The sequence below is a fragment of the Herpailurus yagouaroundi genome, unplaced genomic scaffold (genome assembly GCF_014898765.1).
Source record: "Herpailurus yagouaroundi ecotype Mexico unplaced genomic scaffold, PumYag 77, whole genome shotgun sequence".
In the NCBI taxonomy this organism is placed as follows: domain Eukaryota; kingdom Metazoa; phylum Chordata; class Mammalia; order Carnivora; family Felidae; genus Herpailurus; species Herpailurus yagouaroundi.
The window spans coordinates 27,759,148-27,779,371 of NW_024412388.1; the positions used below are offsets into that span (position 1 = coordinate 27,759,148).

The 20,224-nt window shown below is 38.0% G+C and overlaps 1 protein-coding gene across 7 annotated transcripts in view; it reads left to right on the forward strand.

Annotated features, from left to right (window-relative positions):
- The window catches only part of LOC121026292 (protein argonaute-3), a 116,836-nt gene extending 99,595 nt beyond the window's left edge, over window positions 1-17,241 (forward strand). For 6 of the 7 annotated variants that reach the window (XM_040469160.1, XM_040469171.1, XM_040469177.1 and 3 more), the window contains 5 exons: window positions 2,427-2,621; window positions 2,961-3,095; window positions 7,634-7,735; window positions 15,914-16,113; window positions 16,635-17,241. In XM_040469160.1, the coding sequence (XP_040325094.1) occupies window positions 2,427-2,621; window positions 2,961-3,095; window positions 7,634-7,735; window positions 15,914-16,113; window positions 16,635-16,743 (741 nt within the window). In that variant the 3' untranslated portion in view covers window positions 16,744-17,241. The remainder of the gene's footprint in view (window positions 1-2,426; window positions 2,622-2,960; window positions 3,096-7,633; window positions 7,736-15,913; window positions 16,114-16,634) is intronic. The other variant, XM_040469164.1, reaches the window with a different exon arrangement.
- The last annotated feature ends 2,983 nt before the right edge of the window (window positions 17,242-20,224 follow it).

Here is a 20,224-nt window from a genome sequence, read left to right on the forward strand (position 1 = left end):
TATTTTGGTTTCAAGTAATAAGGCATTAAATTACTGACAGGAAGTTAGGTGCTCTTTTGAAGTACTATTTTTTATTATTTTTAATTGAAGTATAATTGACCCATAATTGCAACGTAATGATTTGATATATGTATATATTGTAAAAAGATGTATACAGTAAGTCTAATTAACATCTGTCACCATACATAGTTACACATTTTTTTCTTGTAATGAGAACTTTTCAGATTTACTCTCTTAACAACTTTCAAATCTTCAGTACAGTGTTATTAATGATAGTCATCATCATACTGCATGCTATACAGTACCTCTCAATGACAGAATTTATTTTATAACTAGAAATTTGTATCTTTGAACCCCCTTCCCCATTTCATCCATCACCCACCCCCTGCCTCCGGCAACTAACAATCCAGTCACTTCATCTATGAGCTTGGTTGCTTTTGTTTTATTTTGTTATGTTTTGCTTTACTCCACATAGAAGTGAGATCATGTGGTATTTGTCTTTCTCTCTCTGACTTTTTTGACTTGTATAATGCCTTCAAAGTCCACCCATATTTGCACAAATGGCAAGATTTCATCCTTATTTATTTATGGCTGAGTAATATAATATTCCATTGTTTATATATGCTACATTTTTTAATGCTTTCATCCATTGATGGACACTTACGTTGTTTCCACATCTTGACTACATGTACAGTGAACATGGGGTTACAGAGTTCCATTTTTGAAATATGGCTTTGATATAGATCCTACACTGGAAGAAAGAGAAGCTGGAGGCAGAGTGACCAGCTGATTCTCAGACTCAGCTCTGATTAGAATGATGTGTAGACATTTAAAAAATATTTGGGTTCCAGGGGCACCTGGGTGGCTCAGTCAGTTAAGCGTCTGACTCTTGATTTTGGCTTAGGTCATGATCTCATGATTCACGGGTTTGAGCCCTGCGCTAGCAGCACGGAGCCTGCTTATAATTCTCTCTCTTTCTTTCTCTCTCTCTCTCTCCCTCTTCCCCCCCGCCCCTCCCCCGCTCATGCATGCTTTCTCTCAAAATAAACTTTTTTTTAAAAATATTTGAGTTCCAGAGATTATGCTTCAGTAGGTCTGTGAGTAAAAGATATAAAGAAAAATGAAGCGTTTGAATGGGTCTTCTTTATTACTTACCTCCTTTCTCTTCTTCTAAGAATGTCTTTTTGTCTCTCTTTCCTTACTAATCTTTATATATACCAACAACATCTATAAGTTAGAATCTTGTTAAATGTAAAGTGCAGGGGTGCATGGTTGGCTCAGTCAGTAGAGCATGTGCCTCTTTTTTTTCTTTTTTAAATTTATTTATTTATTTTGAGAGAGAGAGTGCATGTGCATGGGCAAATGGGGGAGTGAAAGGGAGGAGGGTAGAGGGAGAGAATCCCAAGCAGGCTCCACACTGTCAGTGAGGAGCCGGATGTGGGGCTCAAACTCATGAACTGCAAGATCATGACCTGAGCCAAAGTTGGACACTTAACTGACTGAGCCACCCAGGGCCCCTGAGCATGCTAATCTTGATCTCAGTGTCGTGAGTTTGAGCCCTGCTTTGGGTGTAGAGTTTAAAACTAAAAACAGGGGCGCCTGGGTGGCTCAGTCAGTTGAGCGACCGACTTCAGCTCGGGTCATGATCTCATGGTTTGTGAGTTCAAGCCCCGCATCGGGCTCTGTGCTGACAGCTCAGAGCCTGGAGCCTGCTTCGGATTCTGTGTCTCCCTCCCTTCTGCCCCACCCCCATCCCCGACACTCTGTCTCTCTCTCCTTCAAAAATAAACAAACATTAAAAAAATTTTAATAAATAAACTAAAACCATATTTTTTTAATTTTTTTAATATTTTATTTATTCTTCAGACAGAGACAGAGACAGAGCATGAGTGAGGGAGGGGCAGAACAAGAGAGGGACACAGAATCTGAAACAGACTCCAGTTTCTGAGCTGTCAGCACACAGCGTGATATGGAGCTCAAACTCATGAATCTTGAGATCATGACCCTAGCCGAAGTTGGACGCTCAACCAACTGAGCGCCCTGATTTTTTTTTAAATGTAAAGTTCAACCTACTCATAGGAAAATAGTTTTGTTTTTGAAGATTTTATTTTTAAGTAATCTCTGTACCCAATGTGGGGTTCAAACTCACAACCTTGAGATCAGGAGTCATATACATTCTACCAACTGAGCCAGCCAAGTACTCCAGAAAATAGTTTTTGACCCTATACTGGATCTTTTATTCTTTTCTTCACTGGGAATTATCAATTTTTTATTACTTTGAAAATGAACAGTAATAATGTTATATAGTAAACTACAAATTTAAATGAAATCCATGTGCTTATTTTCAGTTTTTTTTATTGTAAAACTCATAATCATGGAGCTTTGATTGTCTTAATTTCTATTTTTCTTTCCTTTTTCCAACCTAGGTTGTAGGTAGTATGGATGCCCACCCAAGCAGATACTGTGCCACAGTAAGAGTTCAGAGACCCCGACAGGAGATCATCCAGGACTTGGCTTCCATGGTTCGAGAACTTCTCATTCAATTTTATAAGTCAACTCGGTTCAAACCTACTCGTATCATCTTTTATCGGGATGGTGTTTCAGAGGGACAGTTTAGGCAGGTTGGTTGCCTGGGATCTCATCATTCTGTGGTTAAATCAGATACTGGGTTTATAATATGGTATCTAGTTCTAAAGTTAGAAGCCTTAATTAGGTTGAAAATTCTCAAAAGTCAAAATTTGATGGTTCCTTAGATTTTCCCTTCTAAAAAGCTTACTATGGATGTGTAAGCCTTGATTGCTAACATCATTCTCTGATAATAGTTTAAATGGAATAAAGAAGTGTATTTAACTGTAAGGTGATAAGATTAAGAAGTCCTGAAACTAAATTATGATCTTAGTTTGAAGCATATATAAGAGAACAACTGACTATATCAGATGTTTCCATTTCATCTCCTCTAGGTATTATATTATGAACTACTAGCAATTCGAGAAGCCTGCATCAGTTTGGAAAAAGACTATCAACCTGGAATAACCTACATTGTAGTTCAAAAGAGACATCACACTCGATTGTTTTGTGCTGATAGGACAGAAAGGGTAATTTTACATCTGTTGTAATGCTATAATAAGACAAACTTACCTCAGATAGCTCTTAACAGAGCTCATAGAACACTTAACAGAGGCTCTCTGCCAAGCAGAGGTCCCAATATATACTAGCAGATTTCAACTTAGCAGATTATGAGTATAAAAGCATCCAAATAGGTTGTTGCTTTTAATTTTCTAGAATTTCTGTTAACCAAGTTCTATTCTCCAAGTATTCAAAATCCTGTTAATGCTTTTTGTTATTGTGAAGAAATTCTTTGTTTTTTTTTTTAAGGATGGGAGAATCTTTTTTTTTTGGTGTGTGTTATTTTATTTATTTATTTATTTTATTTATTTATTTTTTTTTTTTGAGAGAGAGACCAAGAGACAGCATGAGCTAGGGAGGGGCAGAGAGAGGGGAGACACAGAATCTGAAGCAGACTCCAGGCTCTGAGCTGTTAGCACAGAGCCTGACACAGGGCTTGAACTCATGGACCATGAGATCATGACCTGAGCCAAAATCGGATGCTTAATCAACTGAGCCACCCAGACGCCCCTGGGAGAAGCATTTTTTAAATTTTATTTATTATTACTTTTTTTTGAGAGAGAGAGCAGGAGAGGGGCAGAAAAAGAGGGAGAGAGAGAATCTTAAGCAGGGCTGAATCTCAGTGACCGGAGGTCATGACTTGAGCCAAAATCAAGAGTCAGACTCTTAACTGACTGAGCCACCCAAGTGTCCTGAAGCTCATAGTTTTAAACTTGTTCTTTCTATTCCTATGTGTCTTAAATGTTCAGAGGGAATAAGGTACATTCATTTTTTAAAATAATCTTGTAAGAATTAGTTTTTTTAAAAGCTAGGGACTTGGGGCACCTGGGTGGCTCAGTTGGTTAAGCATCAACTTCGGCTCAGGTCGTGATCTCACAGTTCATGGATTTGAGCCCCACCTCGGGATGGGGCTCTGTGCTGACAGCTCGGAGCCTGGAGCCTGCTTTGAATTCTGTCTCTCCCTCTCTGCCCCTCCCCTGCTTGTGCGTGCTCTAACTAGGTAGGTAGGTAGGTAGGTAGGTAGGTAGGTAGGTAGGTAGGTAGATAGATAGATAGATAGATAGATAGATAGATAGATAGATAGATATTTTTAAAAAAACACCTACGGACTTTCTAGAGTGATTAGTGGAAATTCATGTAAACCAACTTTTAAATAATGCTTCCTTTAAAATTCACAGAAGTTTTTTTGAGATTTTGTTTTTTTAATGTCTATTTTTTTTTAACGTTTATTTATTTTGAGAGAGAGAGAGAGCGTGCACTACTGGGGAGGAGCAGAGAGAGAGAGAGAGAGAGAGAGAGAGAAAATCCCAAGCAGGCTCTGCACTGTCAGCATGGAGCTAGACAGGGGCTTAGTCTCACAAACCAGGAGATCGTGACTTGAGCCAAAACCAAGGGTCAGACACTTAACCGACTGAGCTTCCCAGGCACCCCAGAATGTCTCTCTCTCTTTTTTTTTTTTTTTGTTTTTTTGTTCTTTTGATGTTTATTATTTTTGAGAGAAAGAGACAGCAAGCAGGGAAGGGGCAGAGAGAGAGGGAGACACAGAATCAGAAGCAGGCTTCAGGCTCTGAGCTGTCAGCAAAGAGCCCGATGCGGAGCTGGAACTCAAAGACCGTGGGATCATGACCTGAGCTGTAGTCGGCCACCCAACTGACTGAGCCACCCAGGCGCCCCTCTTTGTTTTTTTTTTAATGTTTATTTATATATTTAGAGAGAGAACACACACCCGTGCAAGCGGTGAAGGAGCGGGGAGAGAGGGAGAGAGAGAATCCCAAGCAGGCTCTGCAGAGCTTAATGCAGGGCTCGATTTCAAGAAGCACAAGATCATGACCTGAGCTGAAATCAAGAATAGGACACTTAATGACTGAACCACTGAGGCACCGCAAGATTTTATTTTTAAGTAATTTCTATACCCAATGTAGGTCTTGAACTCACTACCCCTAGATTAAGAATTTCATGCTCTACCAACTAAGCCAGCCAGGCACCCCCTCACAGAATTCATTTTTATGTTTTGTAGTATGACTATGTATTTTTATAATTAGAAAGAGGAGGAAGTGTAAATACCTAGGGAAATCTGTATTCTTGTCTGCATGAAGCATAGGCAAGTAACAGTCTTGCTGTCATTTCCATTGCTCCATTCCCATCCTTCAAACTGTGGAGCAGAGAAATTTGAGAATTGCAAGTGTTAGTGTCTCCTTGGGGAAAGGGTTCAACAGAAAAGAGTGAGAAGTGTATGCTGGGTTTGGTATATATTTTGTCTTTGGTTACACTCTCCATGTAACTTGGGGCAAGTAACTTAACGTCTCTGTGCCTGTTTCCATCCCAGCAAGGTTTGGGTGATATTAATTTCTTCCTTATTTGGGTTGTTAAAAGGATTAAATAAATAAAAATATGTAATATACCTAAAACAGTGCTTGGCACATACATGCTAAGCACACAATAAAGGTTGGCTAGTTGTAGAGTGGTGGTGTTTGTGGTAATAATAGAGGAAAAGAAAAAAGAAAAATAATAGAGAAAAAGAAATAATCATAGCAAACTAGGTATTTGTTATAGGTATTTGTTATAAATTTAACTCATTTAATCATCACAACACTATGGGGTATTTATTATTATTATCATTTTCCACAGAAGGAAACTGGGGCATATGAGGTTAAAGAACAAGGTTTACAAGCCTAGTTGTTGGTAGAGCTAGGACTCAAATCAGGCACTCTGGCTCCAGAATGCTTATAATCACTGTTAACCTCTCTGATGGCAGTAGTGTTAGTTTTTTATTGTGGCCTCCAGTTGTTAAAGGCCTTTGACCCCAAATTTCTATGTAAATTTTTTTTGTGCCTGAAAAACCAAATGTTTCTTCAGAAGCAAGATTAGGAAAACCTAAGTTAGATTTAATGATTACTAGCATCTGATGTTTAGTCATGTTAGTCCTTCATTTGTCAGCTTCTCTTTCACCTTTGTTCTAAATACTATTACTAATAATAGATGAGAGGTAGTTAAAATACCATGCCCTAGATAGAACAACTAGAAACTGGTGAAGCTGTGATATGAACCCATTCTGCTGTCTCTGTAAGTAAAGTAAACCTTTTTATACGTGTTAATTTGATTTGTGTATTAAGAATAGGCATAATTTAGTTGATTATGAACTGTTTTCTTTGTTTTGTGCTTAGTATGAACTGTTTTCTTTGTTTTGTGCTTAGTGAAGGCTAAGCTACATAGCTATATAGCTACATAGCTATATATAACTCATGCCAGTACCTGATAGTGGTCCCTCGCATGCAGAAAGAATGTCTAAGTCAGTAAAATAGTTTCTAATTTGCTAACCTTATAAACCTAGACTTAGAATTACTGATTTTAAATGTGTTAGAGATACAGAGGTAGAGGTGAGTATACATATGCATTTTGAAGTGTTTTATTAGGAACCTTTTGGGGCGCCTGGGTAGCTCAGTTGGCTGAACGTCCATCTTCAGCTCAGGTCATGATCTTATAGTTTATGGGTTCAAGCCCCATGTCAGGCTCTGTGCTCAGAGTCCGGAGCATGCATCAGAATCTGTCTCTCTCGGCTCCTTGCAAAAATAAATAAATAAACTTTAAAAAATAAGCCTTTCCTTATCAGAAATTTTGAACCATTCCAGTCACATTCACACCATCGCCATCATGGTGTTGGCTTCCTTACAAGATGTTAAAACTGCTAGTATGAAATAAAAGGAATAGGACCTTTGCAATCAGTTCCATATTTCACTACCAGTTCAGCCCTTTATTGTGTGCTGTACAGCAAATTATTTCATATTCCTGAGCCTAGGTTTCCCAAACAGGAGGGAATAACACCTGACTTGCAGGATTATTAGGATTAGAAATAATATACGTTAAGTGCCTGGCACATAGTTAACAAATGGTTACTACTGTTGTATGTTGTCAGCATTCTTGCTCTCTAAAAATACAGTGTTTCCAAGGAAAATGCTAGTTTTCATAAATTACACATTCAAGAGTGCCTGTTTTTCACAGGTACCATAAATTGGAACATGTATAGCAGATTTGTTTTTATTTTTATTTTTATTTCTTTTGGGGGAGGGGGAAAAAAGGGAGAGAATCCCAAGCAGGGTCCACAAGGTCAGTATAGAGCTTGATGGGGCTCGAACTCCCAAACCATGAGATCATGACCAGAGCTGAAACCAAGACTTAGAGACTTACCTGACTGAGCCACCCAGACACCCCTAAAGTAATTTTAAGAAAAATTTTACGTGCTCCACCCATATTAGGATCACCTGCTAGTTAAGCACCAATAGACAACTAGTAACTCTTTGTTGTTTATCAGCTCTCACTTTCAGCACTATGTAAGAATAGGAACCAGGACTAGAATAAGGTTTCCGGTTAATGCCTGCTCAAGTAGTATTTCAAGTTAAAGGTAGTGAAACACAGGATCAGCTGATATATTTATACATTTTTAAAAGTGCTTTTAGATACATTCTTTACCTTTGTCTCGTTTGTTTAAACTTTGGCCGAACAAATCTAGGTTGGAAGAAGTGGCAATATCCCAGCTGGAACAACAGTTGATACAGACATTACACACCCATATGAGTTTGATTTTTACCTCTGTAGCCATGCTGGAATACAGGTAAGCCTACACTTTCAGCAAAATGTTCTAATTCAGGAACTTCCACTCTTATGTGTTGTGTTTTGTTTTGTTTTAATCTTTTTTAACGTTTATTTATTATTGAGAAAGAGAGACAGAGCACGAGCATGGGAAGGGCAGAGAGAGGAGGAGACATAGAATCTGAAGGAGGCTCCAGGCTCTGAGCTGTCAGCACAGAGCCCGACACGGGGCCCGAACTCACAAACCCAGCGAGATCATGACCTGAGCCGAAGTCAGACACTCAACCGACTGACCCACCCAGGCGCCCTGTTATGTGTATTTTTTTAATTGAAAGAAACACTGTTTTCTACACTCTAAATTGTTTCCACATGAAATTAGATGAAACTTTCAGTAAATAAATTTCTTTCCCTTTCTTACCTTGGGGAGAGGGGCTTATTTCTATTAAAATACCAGAATGTAAGTAGTTTAACAGAATAAATCTCCCAAATTAGGTCCTCAATTTAACCTAAAACTTCAAAAATTTTAAAATACTTGATTCTTCCTTTGACATTTGCTTCTTTTTGATAATAATACTTCATAGAGAACTCTGGCATTTACTGGCAGATATTGAGCATGTGAAAGAGTTTATCAATTTGTAGCTTTAAGTTTCATTGAAATAATTTTAGAGTCTTACTCTTTCCGGGGCACCTCGGTGGCTCAGTCATTTAAGTGCCTGACTTCACTCAGGTCATGATCTCACAGTTCATGGGTTCGAGCCCCTTGTCAGACTCTGTGCTGACAGCTTGGAACCTGGAGCCTGCTTTGGATTCTGTGTCTCCCTCTCTCTGCCCCTCACCCACTCACTTTCTGTCTCCCTCTCCCTCTCTCTCTTTCTCTCTCTCTCTCTCAAAAATAAATAAACATTAAAAAAAAAAATTAAAAGAGTCTTACTTTTTTCATAAGATCACATTATTTGTTAGCTTTATTACTTAGTAGAACATAAGCTTTATTTATTTTAAATGAATCCTCTTATTTATTTAGTTAGGTATGTTGAGAGAGAGAGTACAAGCTTGAGTAGGAGAAGGGTAGAGAGTGGGGGAGAGGAAGAGTCCCAAGCTGGCTCCAAGTTGTAAGCATGGAGCCTGATGTGGGGCTTGAACTCACAAACTGTGAGTTCATGACCTGAGCCAAAGTCTGACCCTTAACCAACTAAGCTACCCAGGTGCCCTGAACATAAGCTTAATTCAGTGTTTCTCGAACTTTTCAATGACAGAGTGAACCTCTGTTCCTAGGATGTCTGACAGAATGTAGCACCAAACTATTTTAGGTTACTTGCCATTGATTAAAACAAATTTCAGGAAGATGTTCTATGCTGAACAGCTGTATCTCAAAGTCTTGTATGTCCCACATACACTAACCCCTTGTTCCACTCTTACAGCTTTAAAATTATTATCCCACTCATTTATCTGTGTTCTTATATCTGTTCCATTTCACAGTCAGTGAATCAATGTCAAACATTTCCACTGTGGGTGGTAACAGTCATTTAGCAAAACAAAGTTAAAAGTACCTTCCAGAGATAAAATCTGTAAAATTGGAGCACATATTTTTTAAATGAGTGTTTCTGTCCATGTATCCCATGGAACACTACTGCTGTGACTTTTCAATAAATATTATAGAAAAGAAAAAAAGATTCTTCGTTCAGATGAATTCTGGAAATGCTGGTTAAACAGAATTTTTTTACTCTAGATTTTTTGTATGCTACTGATAGGCAAATGGTCATTATGAATCTTAAAGGCAGAGGTACTTCCATACTGTGTTTAACCAGCAATTTTAGGGACCAGTTTTCCTTTTGAACACTAAATTGAAACTTTAGTCAGTAAATAACCAGGAACATTTCACGAGGACTGAGGATGGTTTTTTACACATCTTCTCAGCTTTGTTAGAATTTTCAAACTTCTCAGAGATAAAAACAGGAGTCTTGGGTTTTGTTTTGTTGTTGTTGTTGGAGTCTTGTTTTTTTACCAGCTAAAATTAAAAACCCAATCATTTCTAACCAGTATAAGAGATTATTTTTTTGTGTCATTGTTTTTAACTTTATCAGTGATTAACAGACCCTTCAACATTTTGGCCAAATTCCATAACATTTAATGCTTTTTATTGGTCTTGTTGGTATTATTTTCTCCCTTCTGCATTTTATTTTGAGGTAAAATTCACACTCATCTTTAAAACTTAAATTTACAAATCACGTCAAAGCTTGCTACTACTCTGTTCCGCCCTTTACCTTCCCAGATCAGGCTAGAGCTTTGGTCCTGGTAACTTTGAATAGAGAAGGGGACCATGGCCTGATTCTGAGATACGTCTTTCTCCTCCTCCTTCAGGTACTCTAACTCATCTCATATTGCTGCCAGTCTGCTAGTATTTAGGAGCTCCTGCACTTAGGCTCACTTTCAGTCCTTTAGGCTCCTAAAACTGTTTATAGTAATTCTTACCATTCCAGCCCAGTGGAGATGGCAGAGTGGGCCTGTGGGCTCTGAGCTCGGGAAGTGTCCAGCTGGGGCATGAGATAAAAGTCTCCCTTTCCAACAGGTTCTTATCTTTATAATGGATTCTCCTGGAGTCCCTCTTATTATATTTCATGAGAGAGAGTATACCTTTCCTCACAACTGCAATTTCATGTTTTCACAAAACCCATAATCATTCTTTTCCTCTACTGGGAGGATGGGGATTAGGTGAGAAGAGGCCAGCACCAGGGAATTGATGGTAAGACCTGTCCTAACCTGGCTTCTCTCAGTGAGCCCTTGAGGAGAGGTGGCTGGCTCCAAAGATTGGTAATTCTTTAGACTGTGGGGTGCCTAACACCTTTAGTCCTCTCCTTCAGACCCTACTTGAATTTCCAGGACAGCAGGGGGGGAAAAAAACCCACCTGACATACTATTAGAAATGTGTTAACTGAAGGGAGCCTGGGACCCCTCTGAGCCTCCACAGGGAGTTCTCCTAAAAAGATAAATGCTCCCTGTTGAGGAATCACAGCAGACAGTGTCCTAAATTATAATTTCCTGATATAAATCACCACAACTTCAAAGATCTCCTTCACTATTGCTTAACAATCCTTGAACTCCTCTTTTGTTAGCTCTTAATACCATTTTGCAAGGGGCCCTAACCTTGGTCTCTTGCCCTGACACTCAGAACATGACCCCTTCCTTTTACCTCAGTAAGAAACTATACTGTCAGTCACGCCTGCTTTCTTCTCCCCTTTCTCACAGGAGGAAAGGTTCAGTGTGTAGTGTTGTTCAGATTTGCTCTCGCCTGACTCGAGTTGGTCTCAGTTCACCAGTTATCCTTCTTTTTGTACCTTCAGTCATTTCCAAGCTTCTGACCTCATCCCCTTAGCTGACACTTCCCCATCCTAAACTACAGTTCCTTGATCCTGTATTTCCCTTCAAGTTATTCTCTCGTATATTTCTTCCATTTGTAACTAAACTATTCTTAAAACAATAGCCTAAAGACACTCACCTGAAATTTAAAGAGACAAATGATATTAAGGATAGAACAACTGAAACTTTACATTTCGCCAGTGTGAGTATAAATTAACATGAACATTTTTCAAAACTGTCTTGTCATCTACTAAAGTTAAATATATGCATACTCTATGACCCAGGATCTCCAAGATACCCAACAGAAAATGCATATCTATGTTCACCAAAAGATAGTACGTTAATGCTTAGAGTAGCACTGGTCATAGTCAAAAACTACAAACAATTCAAATGCCCACAATCAGTAGATTGGAGAAATAAATAATGTATATTTATACAACAGAATATTCTACAACAAAGAGAATGCTGCAACAATATGGATGGATTTCACAAACACAGTGTCAAGCCAAGGAAGTCATACCCGAAGGGCACATGACTGTGATCCAGTGATGTGATTTATTATAAAGTTCAAAAGCAGATACAATCTTTAATGTCACCTATAATGTTAAAAGTCCAGTTACTGAAGGCAGAGTAGATAGGATGGTGACCACAAAAGGGCACAAAGGGACTTCTTGGTTGCAGTTAATGTTCAACTTCTTGATTTGGGTACTGGTTTCATGGGTATTTGTGAACATTCCTCATCCTATACACTTATGGTCCATGTGCTTTCCTCTGTGTATTTATATTTCTGTAAAATGTTTATATTAACAGAAGAGACTATAATTAGCTGTATCCTCTTCAATTTATAGCAGCCTTCCACTGCTGCTTCTTGAACTCTGCAGCATTCAATACTGTTGTCACTCACTCATTGAAACCATCCACCATTTGATTTCCATACACATTTTTCTCTTTTCATCTTGCCTTTCCATTTGTTCTTCATTTAGTTTAAATTTTTAAGTTTAGGGGCGCCTGGGTGGCGCAGTCGGTTAAGCGTCCGACTTCAGCCAGGTCATGATCTCGCGGCCCGTGAGTTCGAGCCCCGCGTCAGGCTCTGGGCTGATGGCTCAGAGCCTGGGGCCTGTTTCCAATTCTGTGTCTCCCTCTCTCTCTGCCCCTCCCCCGTTCATGCTCTGTCTCTCTCTGTCCCAAAAATAAATAAACGTTGAAAAAAAAAAATTTAAAAAATAAATAAATTTTTTAAGTTTAAATATTTATGACTTTGAAATCTCTTTACAGAGAGAACTTTTTCCAGACCTTGAGGTTGTTTTTGACTACACCCTCTCACCTGCCACCCTTCTCGAATCCACCCCTCAACCCTGTAGAATTTACCATCTCACTCTCAGACCCTTCTCATCCTCACTTCCCCTGCTTGATTCAGCTCTCATTATTACTTTTCCTGTACAATTGCAAAATGATCCTAAGTGCCCCCATTTAATCTGTTCTCCCTCATTAATTAAAACATAAGACCCTATCATTCATCTATTTCGTGCTAACATATCCATTGAAGGTAAAGTCTCATTTTCTTAGGACAGCATACATACTCAATTCCTGATGTCTGCATCCTGCTCCCTTCACTTCTGCTACACCTCAGTCTGTTTTGCTTTTTTTCTCCTACTCTTCCTTCCTCCTTTCCTTTCTTTTTCTCCTCCTCTCTATATCTCCTCCCTTTCACATACACAAACACACAGAAACACAACAGGACTACAGCCATTCTAAACAGAGTTCTCATAACTCTCCTGACCATGTCTCTCCCTTACCTTAATTACTCCTTCCCTAATTTAGTCCTGTTCATCCCTTAAGATTCATCTTGAGGATCAGCTCCTCCCAGAGCCTTTCTTACATCCTTCCCCAAGACAAATGCCCCTCCTCTGCACTGCCTGAGCACCCTATGCATACCTCTTTATTGCATTCATTAGACAGCATTGTAACCATGCTTCTGTTTCTCTCCCCCTTACACTAATCTGTGAAGTCCCAAAAGGCAGAGACTACTCATTCATTCAGTCAACAGATATTTATTGTGTCTGCCTCCTAGAAGATAGGTGTTGATGCTAGGTATACAGAGAGAACAAATAAATACAGTCCCTTACTTTTATAGGTTGTTGGCGGCGGGGGGGGGGGAGACCTACTAAGTAAGTAATCTCACAAATACATATTTATAAATTGGGATAAGCATAATAAAAGAAAAGTAAAGCTAGGAAGAGAGATTTTAGTGGGAAACTGATTTAGGTTGGGAGATCACATTTGAGAAATGACATTGAAGGTAAAATCAAGAGGAATAAGTGGGAGTTAAGCCAAGAAGGGGGAAGAAAATTCCTGCCAGAGGCACATACAGGCTCTTTGGTAGAAAAACGTTATCCATTGAAGGAATCAAATGGAGGCTGTGACCACAACATGGGGGTAGGTTAGAGAGACAAGCCGGGGCTGAATTATACAGGCCTTGTCAGGCAGGGATGAGCACCTGGATTTTAGTCAAAGTGCATTGGAAAGCCATTAAGAGGCTTTAAGCTGGACATGAACATCGTTAGGTATATGGTGTGTGTATGTGTGTGTTTTAATTCACTCTTACTGAAAACAGATTCTCCTGGGGAATAAGAGTTGTGTAGGGGACATCAACTAGGAGTCTTAACATAATCCAGGCAAAAGATGATGGTGATGGAGACAAGAACAGTGATAGAACTGAATGAATCACATGTATTTAGGGTTTTTACTCTGTCTCTTCCCTGTGCCTGAGATGCTCTTCCCCCCAATCTCACAAGCCCTCTGTTATCATTCAGAGCTCACATCCATGTCTCCTCTTCATGTATTACTGTGCGCCTGGCATTCAATACGGGACATGGCATATAGTGAGTGTTCAGTAAATACTGAATGTGTGAATGTACAATATAAATGCATTATAAGCCTATAATTTGGAGGAGCTAAGATTTGGTAATTTGAATTTTATCCCCAGAATCTTACACAGTATCTAACAAATGATGCTCAAATTACTTGTTAAAGTATTAACTCATCTTTCTCCTTTTCTCTCTTGCTACTTCCATTTCCTTAGTTCAGATCTTCATCATCATGTGCTCAAACTAATGCAGCAGCCTCCTGGATATTCCCCTTGCTTTCAGTCTCTTCCTGTTTCTTTTTTTTTTTTTTTTTTTTTAATGTTTATTTATTTTTGAGGGGGAGAGAGCGTGAACAGGGGAGGAGCAGAGAAAGAGGGAGACATAGAATCCAAGGCAGGTTCCAGGCTCTGAGCAGTCAGAACAGAGCCCAACGCAGGGCTAAAATTCACGAACCATGAGATCATGACCTGATCTAGAGTCGGATGCTTAACCGACTGAGCCACCCAGGTGCTCCAGTCTTCCTATTCCTAATCCAGGCTCCATGTTATTGCTATCACTTTAATAAAACCCCAGTCTCATCCCAACTAAAGTCTCTCTTGTTTAAAAAACAACCAAAAAACCCAACATGCAGTACTTTCCCTGCTGCCTACAGGTAGAAGTCCAAATTCTGAGGCATGTCATTGAATCTGATTCCAAACTTTATTTTCAGACTTCATCTTTTTTCCCTTGTGCACCATACTCTGCTCACACAGGTCTATTAGCCATTCCCCCTGTGCTTTTGGTAAGGCTGTTGACTCTTTCTGGCGTCTTCTCACACTGGCTGCCCAAAAATGACAAAATCTCCCTCTCTCCCCTTCCCCTTGGTGAAGAACCATGGCTTAGCCATATAATTACTTCCTTTGGTATTCTCATACAGGACTAAGTGCCAGTAGTACTATAGCTTTTGTTAGTTTTTTTTTAATTATAAATGCCATTAACTCCTCTACTGAATTATGTTTTCCAAAAGAAAGGAAACCTTTGACTTTGTTTTTCTTTGAATCTGCAGTATCTAACATAGTAACTATTACAGAGGAACTCAACTAAATGTTCTGGGTTTTTTTATTATAGTAAAATTATACAACATACAACTTACCATTTTAACTACTTCTAAGTGTACAGTCTGTCACATTAAGTACCTTCACATTGTGTGCAGCCATAAGACCATCTATCTCCAGAACTTTTTCATCTTCCTTGACACTCTATACCCATCAAACACTTAACTCCCCATTCCCCTTCCCCACCACACCCCTGGCCACTGGCAGCCACCACTGTACTTTCTGTCTCTCTGAATTTGACTTCTCCAGTTACCTCATATAAATGGATCATACAGTATTTGTCCTTTTGTGACTGGTTTATTTCATTTAGCATGTGTCATCAAGGTTCATCCATGTGTTAGACTTTTTTTATTTTTTATTTTTTTTTTAACGTTTATTTATTTTTTTGAGACAGAGAGAGACAGAGCATGAACAGGGGAGGAGCAGAGAGAGAGGGAGACACAGAATCCGAAACAGGCTCCAGGCTCTGTGCTGTCAGCACAGAGCCTGACGCGGGGCTCGAACTCATGGACCGTGAGATCATGACCTGAGCCGAAGTCGGACACTTAACCGACCAAGCCACCCAGGGGCCCCTAGACTTTTCTTTATAAGCCTGAATAATAGTCCATTGTATATATATACCACCTTCTATCCATTCTCCCATCATTGGATACTTGAGTTGCTTCTGCCTGTAGGCTATTGTGGATACTACTACTTTGAACAAGGGTGTGCAGGTATCTGTTTGAGTCTCTGCTTTCATTTCGTTTGGCTATGTACCCAGAATCAAGTAAAGTATGTTTTATTTTACTAATGTGCAAAGCTGGTTTTTTAATATAACTTGGTCTGTGATGAGCATTTATTTACATGTTTAAAAACCAACAGAACATGCCACTGCCTTCTCTACAGGGTACCAGCCGTCCTTCACACTATCATGTTTTATGGGACGATAACTGCTTTACTGCAGATGAACTTCAGCTGCTGACTTACCAGCTCTGCCACACTTACGTGCGCTGTACACGATCTGTTTCTATACCTGCACCAGCGTATTATGCTCACCTGGTAGCGTTCAGAGCCAGATACCATCTCGTGGACAAAGAACATGACAGGTAGTATAAAAGCACAACAAATACAGATTCTCACCCAAAACCAAGTATGGGTCAGCATGTTAGGCTTTTCTTGCAAAATTTCTTTTAAGTGTTTCCATGTATGTGCCTCTCTGCCACAAGCTGTTAGAGGACTCAGTGGTCCATATGAAAAGGAACAATAGGCAGAACTGACTACCCAAGATAAGGGCTCCATTAAAATGTGCACTTTAGGCTTATTAGTATTAGAATGGTATAGTGATTTAGTTGCTTTACCAGATTAATTCAAGGGAGAGATCATTGCTAATAGACAAAATGATGGGATGTCTGAGATTTGCTTCTAAACAATCCTGGGGAGGTGAGAGAAGTAAAACAAAATTGGCCTTGGGTTAATAATCATTGAAGCTGGGTGATAGAAATGTTCATAATGCCAGCCTCTCTTTTTTTAATATAAATAGTTTTGAAATTTTCTATGAGTAATATTTTCTAAAATTACTACATCAGAATAGGGTTTGTTTTTGTGTTCATTGCCACTTCTCTTACAGTGCTGAAGGAAGTCATGTTTCAGGACAGAGCAATGGACGAGATCCACAAGCTCTTGCCAAGGCTGTACAGATTCACCAAGATACCTTACGCACAATGTACTTTGCTTAAAAAGTCCAAGAATATTCTCTGAGAGGAAGAATTGAAAGATGCATCGACATAGAGCGTATGTTTCCAGTGGAGTCAGTTGAGTGGGAATGCCTCCAGCCATACAGCAACCAACACTGTGTGGGGACCAGGGTCTGATTTTTATGTTAATATAAGGAAGATTGTTTACTTCATCAAGGAACACAGCACCATTATGCAATATGAAACCAGCCAACTGCTTTTTTGTGCGGTCTCCTTAGGAAGTATCGCCATTGTTTTGTTTTCACTTTCTTGTAGTCTAACCCTTTTAATGCCTTTACCTCAAGTTGCTTGGCAGCACAACTATCTTTGCAAAAAAAGTACAGAAAAAGTAAATGACGGTTTAAAAAAAAAAACACACACACCTTACATGAATAATCAAAGTGATTGTTCACAATTATGTGTGCAAAAAAATTAATGTGCATTCGTGTATTCTTGTGAAAGGTATCTGTGTATATTTTAAATATATACATGTATACTTCATATGCATATATATCTGGATCTACACTGACAGTAGATATATATGTGTCTGTGTGTGTATTTTATAGTTCATTCCATCGGGAAACTTTTTTCCCTTTTATCATCCTCCCACCACCACTTTGATTTCTCTCTACCTCCCTCGCCTTCATCACCTACATTTTTTTTTCCTGATGCTACCAGTGACATTCAGATGTTCATGTATCTGGTTCATTTGGATATGAAGCATGGCAAACTAGAGTTTTATTTTTATTTTGCACACCCTACTCCTGTCTCTTGTCTCATACACAATTCTAAGTCCTCAACTCTTGATATTGCTTTCTTAAACAAAATTATTATATATATACACACACATGTATATGTATGTATATATATATATGTGTGTGTGTGTGCGTGTGTGTGTATATACGTATATATATATGAAGTTTCTATGAGAGTGTCTGCCCACTCCTGCTCTGAACTTAACATTTGCCATTTGTGCAATGTGTATATAAGCAGTAGCAATCTTAAACTATTATTTTTCTTTAGTTTGTTAAAGCTGCTATAAATATAAAACTTTGTCAGAAGTTGTAACTCAGAAATTTCTCTATAACTGATATGTATTCTAAAGCCTTCTGTTGCTATGGGTTATACATGAAAATCCCTTACAGCTTTCATAAAGGGCAAATATTTTAAATGATTGAAACTCTTTAGGGTTGAGGCCTCTGAAATTGGGTGGAGAGAGAGAAGGGGTTGCTGAGGGTTTTTTTTTTATTTTAATTTTTTTTTTTTTTGCTAGTTTACTTGTTGCCTCTCATACCTTAATGTGATTTTCATATATATATATATATATACACACACAAACATATATATATGCTTATATATATATGTATGTATATATATATATATACATATATGTATGTTTTGAAGTACAGCTTCCTTTTATATTTATTAGGATAGTGCTTTAATAATTAGAGAACTGTATTGGCAACATCTTTTATAGAAATGTAATCATGTTTATTTTAAGAACTGACAACTTGTTTTGCTGTCTTTTAGTGCAATAAGCAGTTTTAAAGGAAAGGTGTGTCTGTTTGATTTCTTTACCACAGATAGTGGGAGAAACAGGCACCTCCATAATTTTAAAAGGGCAAAGTAATACAGCCTTAATTTCAGAAGGAAAGTTTTGTAATTTTTCAAGTTTAAAGAATGTCTTAAAAATCCTAATGAAAATGAAGGAAGTTAAATTTCCTAAATGAGTCTGATCTTAAATATTAGAGATAGAGTTGAACTTTGATGTAAGAAATGACAGTGAATAGGGGCTTAGTTGGTGGAGCATGTAACTTTTGATCTCAGGATCATGAGTTCAAGTGCCACTTCAGGTGTGGAGCCTACTTTTTAAAAAATGACAGTGAATAACTTAAGATTTAGAAGACATTTAATATTTTGAAAATAGATCATGTTTATTGAACAATCATACTGGTTAGGGCCCATTTTCATTTACTAAAATTAATTAGGAAAATGTAAAATGATATTTTTAAAACATTTTTTGCCAATTTATCACCAGTGTAACTTTCCTTTTAAAATTAGGGTTATGGTGGCAAAGGAGGTTAGGACTGATCATTTTAAATGAGTTAAATCACTGAAATATGGAAAAGGTTTTACAAAACTTCTGTTTTATTGATTTTGTTTTAAGGTATTGAAAATATTATAGAGCTGTCAAAATCAAGTTCATCAGTAACATTGGATTCAGGGGAGCTTAGCACTTTGTAACTCATGAAAATTGCATTTTAATTTTTTTTTTTTTTTTGCACTGGTTCAGAGTGTAGATACTACAGATTGTTTCCAGTGGGCATTTTAAACCTTTCAGAATTCCATCTGCACATGATATCAAATGGATTAGCTCTTTAGTTTCTCTCTTACCTGTAATCCACTCTTATTGCCAATTTACTGTATTTTGAGCCTATAATCTGAGCCCGTGTCCTCCAACAGGTATGAAATATTTTGTTCCTCTGCCAGAAAACTAAGAAAGTACTGTATTTTGTATGTTTATTATTACTGAAGTGTCTGAAATGCAATTTACAACACTGTTTCAAAGCTCTTTACATGAAGTAATATTTGTATAGTATATACATTTTTTTTCTCCCAACCCTGCCCCTCTCCTCCAAAAATTTCCTATAAAGCATGTATTTTTTTTTTTTTACATTAAAATTTCACTGAATATAGTCAGGAACATGAACAAGAGAAGAAAATAGTTTATCCTTGATTGTTATATGCTTGCTCAGTATGAGTAAAACACCTTCCTTTACCAATGGGAGCTACACAGACATGTGGGAAACTATAGGGCCCAGGGAAGAACTATAAGATACCATTTGCCTATTTAGTGCTTCACTTCATTTTCAGTTGCTTAGTTTTCCATGTGGTAGAATGAAACCCGTAATTTAAATCTATTTGGAAGGACTTTTACTGAGGAAAAACAAAAAACAAAAACGTTTTTTAATATAAAGCTTTACCTTTGAAGTGAGTTCTTTTTTAGGGTTTCTTTCTTACAGTTTCAACATTGCTAGTTTAAGGTTGGTTAACTTGAAAGAATATGTATAGTATATTTCTATTTTGCTTACTAACAAATTGGTATATCAAACTTAATTAAAAGGAACCTTGTGCTTAGAATTTTAAGATAAAAGACTAAGTGGCAAATACTTTTTGAAATTTGTTTTAATTATTATTGCACTCTGGTGTAGAATTCCTGATCTTTTTTTATTTAAAAAAAAAAAAAAGATTGTTTTGAATTTAAAGGTCATGAAACTCAACAGTGACCTTTCTGTTCCTGCCTTTGCTCACTAAACTGTATAATGAATGCTAAATTTTGGTCTGCTGTTTTCTATGATGCATAAGATTTACTTTAAAATGTCAGTCCCAGCCACTGGTATAATTGATTTTCATATGAAGAAGAGTTGGGAGTTTAATGTATATTCTGGATGGCAAATGTGTCTGGGTAAAGTGCTGATACATG